The sequence below is a fragment of the Chiloscyllium plagiosum genome, chromosome 3, assembly GCF_004010195.1.
Source record: "Chiloscyllium plagiosum isolate BGI_BamShark_2017 chromosome 3, ASM401019v2, whole genome shotgun sequence".
NCBI lineage: Eukaryota > Metazoa > Chordata > Chondrichthyes > Orectolobiformes > Hemiscylliidae > Chiloscyllium > Chiloscyllium plagiosum.
In genome coordinates, this window is record NC_057712.1 from 129,354,887 (window position 1) to 129,358,871 (window position 3,985).

The 3,985-nt window shown below is 44.5% G+C and overlaps 1 protein-coding gene across 1 annotated transcript in view; it reads left to right on the forward strand.

Annotated features, from left to right (window-relative positions):
• Positions 1-2,305, forward strand: part of LOC122540137 (probable anion transporter 3, chloroplastic) — a 24,931-nt gene extending 22,626 nt beyond the window's left edge. The window contains exon 8 of the mRNA XM_043675444.1: positions 2,214-2,305. Within this exon, the coding sequence (XP_043531379.1) occupies positions 2,214-2,305 (92 nt within the window). The remainder of the gene's footprint in view (positions 1-2,213) is intronic.
• The last annotated feature ends 1,680 nt before the right edge of the window (positions 2,306-3,985 follow it).

Here is a 3,985-nt window from a genome sequence, read left to right on the forward strand (position 1 = left end):
GTGCAGTGAGGGGGGGGGAGGAGACTGTGCACAGGGCAGTGAGGGGTGGTGTGGGAGAGATGGAGACAGCGTACTGAGGAGAGGGACTTGGCTGTGTCCTGGGCCGGTACCAGTTCTTGAGGCCACTGTAGATCAGGGACGTGCTTGCGGAGAAAGTCCATGCCTTCTCTCTCACTCCACCCCTGGTGCAGGCTCACCGCAGCCCAGGCTCCAGGCACTGGAGATTATTCCATTGTCTTTGCTGGCTCCGAGTGGAGTGAGCTGATACCTGCACCACCCTGAGAGGGTGAGGAGACCATGCTCATGAGATTATGGGTCACACTCTCTCCTTGCCACCCATCCATCCACCACGTGGAAAGGTTGAGGAAGTTTACTTATTGCGGATAGGGACAAAACAGTGAGCCTTGTTGTCAGTGAAGGTCACTTGACTTACTTGATCAGATTAAAACATTGAATTGCATTCATGTTAAATATCTACAGATTGACACACATGCTATTTCCCTGTAGCTCACTGGTGTGTGTTTCATTACATCAAGCAGTTGGAATTTATTACTGCAATGTTGTAGATTGGGAATTGCATTTTGAATCCAAGTTTGAGAGAAGACACCACGCAACGTGAAGATATGTCCTGAGTTCAAACCGAAACAGATATTGCTAAAAGAAACTCGGCAGGTCTGGCAATATCTCTGAAGAGAGGTCTGAAGGAGGATCACTGGACCAGAAATATTTACTGCTTCTCTCTCCAGAGATGTTGCCAGACCTGCGGTTTCTCCAGCAATTTTTATTTTTGATTCAGATTTCAATAGCCTCAATAAAATCTTGAAAATAGATCCAGAAAATTGTTTTGATCCTTGATTTTGACCCAGTGACACTGAAGGAACAGCGATATATTTCCAAGTCAGGAATGTGAGTGGCTCAGAGGGGAACTTGCAAAGGGTGATGTTCCCAGGTATCTGCTGCCCTTCTCCTTCCAGAAGGAAGTGGTCATGGGTTTGAAAGGTGCTGACTAAGGAGCTTAGTGAATTGTTGTAGTGCACGTTGTACATTGTAGGTATGCTGCCTTTGTGCATTGGTGGTGGAGGGGGTAAATGTCAAACATAGTGGTTGGGGAGACTATGAAATAGATATAAAGCCTGACTGCAGAGGCCCCAATCTACATCCAGGAATAGACAGACACCAAGGAATTACTAAGACCACATTCCTGATGAAGGGATTATGCTCGAAACGTCAATTCTCCTGCTCCTCAGACGCTGCCTGATTGGCTGTGCTTTTCCAGCACCACACTCTTGGACTAAAGAGTGAGGACAAATATCCAGGAAACAAAAACAGTCTTACAGAAACTTAAGGAGGTAAAATGTGACAAATCCCCAGGACTTGATAGTCAACAGCATGAGATGCTCAAAAGAAATTGCTGCAGAGATATCAATACAATGATTATTGTCTTGAAATCTTTAATGCATTCTAGAATGGAGTCAGCAAACAGACACAAAAATGTAACAATGCTCAAGGAGAGAGAGAGAGACTAAAGAGAGAAAAAGAGAGGAGACACAGAAAAGAGAGGGGAAAAAAGTGAAGAGAGAAAAAGAGGAAAAAAAGGGAGGAGAGAGAAGAAAGAGAGAAAAAAAGGCAAGACAAAGAAAAACAGGGAACTACATGTCAGTTAGCCTTATGTCAGTGGTCAGGAAATTGGGAGAAGTTAAGGATGTTTTAAAGATGCAGGTACAAATTGAAAGCCTGATTAGAATAAATCAATACAGCTTTGCAAAGGGAAATCCTATTTGATAAATCTGGGGATTTTAGAGCATGTAACTACCGAAGTAGATAAAGGGAAACGAGCAGGTGCAGTTGACCTGGATGTTCGAAAGGCTACCCAAGATAAAGGGTTCATGGAGTTGGGTTATATATTAGTGAGGATTTGCTAACTAATGGAGAACAGAATGAGTACAAAGGGGCAGGCTGTGACGATTCGAGGTCTGTAAGGGTCAGGGCTAGGGCCTCAGCTGTTTACAATCTACATTAATGATTTTGACAAAGAGGCAGAGTAACATATTTAGGCTTTCTGAATATACAAAGCTCTGAGGAGGACACAGAGGCCGGAAATCAATATGGACAATTGATATAGGTCACAAAATGGACAATGGCATCTAATGTTGGGAAGTGAAAAATTATTGATTTTGGGAGTAAGAACAGAAAAATACGTTTAAATTTTAAAGGTATGAAACTGATAAAAGCTGATATTCAGAGGGATTTGAATGGACCTCAGCTACAAATGGTGCTGAGCGCTGATGTTTGCAAAATGTACTGATGAAGCAGCTGAAGATGGTTGGGCCAAGGGGCGACACGGTGGCTCAGTGGTTAGCACTGCTGCCTCATAGCACCAGGGACCCCGGTTCAATTCCAGCCTCGGGTGGAGTTTGCACATTCTCCCTGTGTCTGCGTGGGTTTCCTCTAGGTGCTCCGGTTTCCTCCCACAGTCGAAAGATGTGCAGGTTAGGTGAATTGGCCATGCTAAATTGTCTCATAGTGTGAGCTGCATTAGTCAGAGGGAAATGGATCTGGGTGGGTTGCTCTTCAGGGGGTCGGTGTGGACTTGTTGGGCCGAAGGGCCTGTTTCCATACTGTCGGGAATCTAATCAAAAAAGGATATTACTCTGAGGGACTCCTACAGAGATGTCCTGGAGCTGAGATAACTGACCTCCAGCAACTAAACTATCTTCCTATCCGCCAGGTATGACTCCAACCAGCAGAGCGTTTACCCCCTGATTTTAGTTTGTCACTCTTCCTCAAGGATGGCTTTGGTGGCCAGAACTGGACACAATCTTCCAGCTGAGGCCTGGCCAGTACATTCAAAGTAGGAGTGAAGCAGTGGGAGTGGGTAGACAATATATTTTATTACTCGCAGCAATGAGTAACAAATTCAAACTGAAAGGGTTCCAAACGCAGAGTGCTTTGATCCTCGTGAAGGTCTGAGAGACACCCGACTGGATACAGCTGATGTGGAGAAAGTCAGGGCAGAACCTGACCCTTTGACACTTACACCTCCGAGGATCTAGAAATGCCCAAAGACAGTCTGCCCTCAGCAACCAAAGGGCAGTTACTGAAAGCAGAAACTCTTTGGAGGATGAACAGAATATCAGACAACAACTATAGAGAATTCCATTAGAAGACGGGATCCTCACAACTGGCATTCAGACAATATTCAGAACACAACAAGCATTCAGCTGTTACTGATCAAAAATTAATATAAGCTAACCTGTCAAATTACACTGTGGATAATTCAGTTCCAAAAGACCCAAAATGGTCCCAGGAACATAAGCTTTCATCCTGCAGACGGTGAGACGCTTTAACGTAGACAGGGAATGTTTACAATTATCAGCAATGCTCAATCTAACAAAACAGATAAAGTTTCATTTATACAAAAATAGATTTCTGTAGACATTTTTCTTTTTTTGGATTTTCTGGAAGAGTTTTTGTAGTGTCAACACAGACCAATCACCATCATTTCACAAAACACATTCAGCACACAGATCGGCAGTGGCCTGTTGGATGGCTCCATTCACTGGGACAAAACAACAGGAGGAAGGGCTGACCGAGGGCAGGGCAGGAGACAGAGGGCAGGGGAGTCAGGGTGCACAGGCGAGGGGGGGAGGACAGAATGTAAAGGATGCCTGTGTTGTGTCAGTACTTAGTCACACTGACTCCACACCATCCTCTTGCTGTGTCACCATGTGTCGAGTGTTTGGGTAAGAAGGTTACCATTCAAAGAATAATTTTCTGTGCTTACCAACTGTTAGCAAATGTAATTTCTAATTTTCCTTTTTTGTACAAAATTGCTGTACATAAAATATTCAAATTTCAGATTAAAAATTAGGTCTCGAAGAAAAACAACTGAATGAGTCGGGCAGGGGTCTACCGGTGTAAGAACGGGAAGGTAACAGCTCAGTAGAAACGTGGGCGAGGGGAGGGGGCCGGGTAGGGAGGGGAA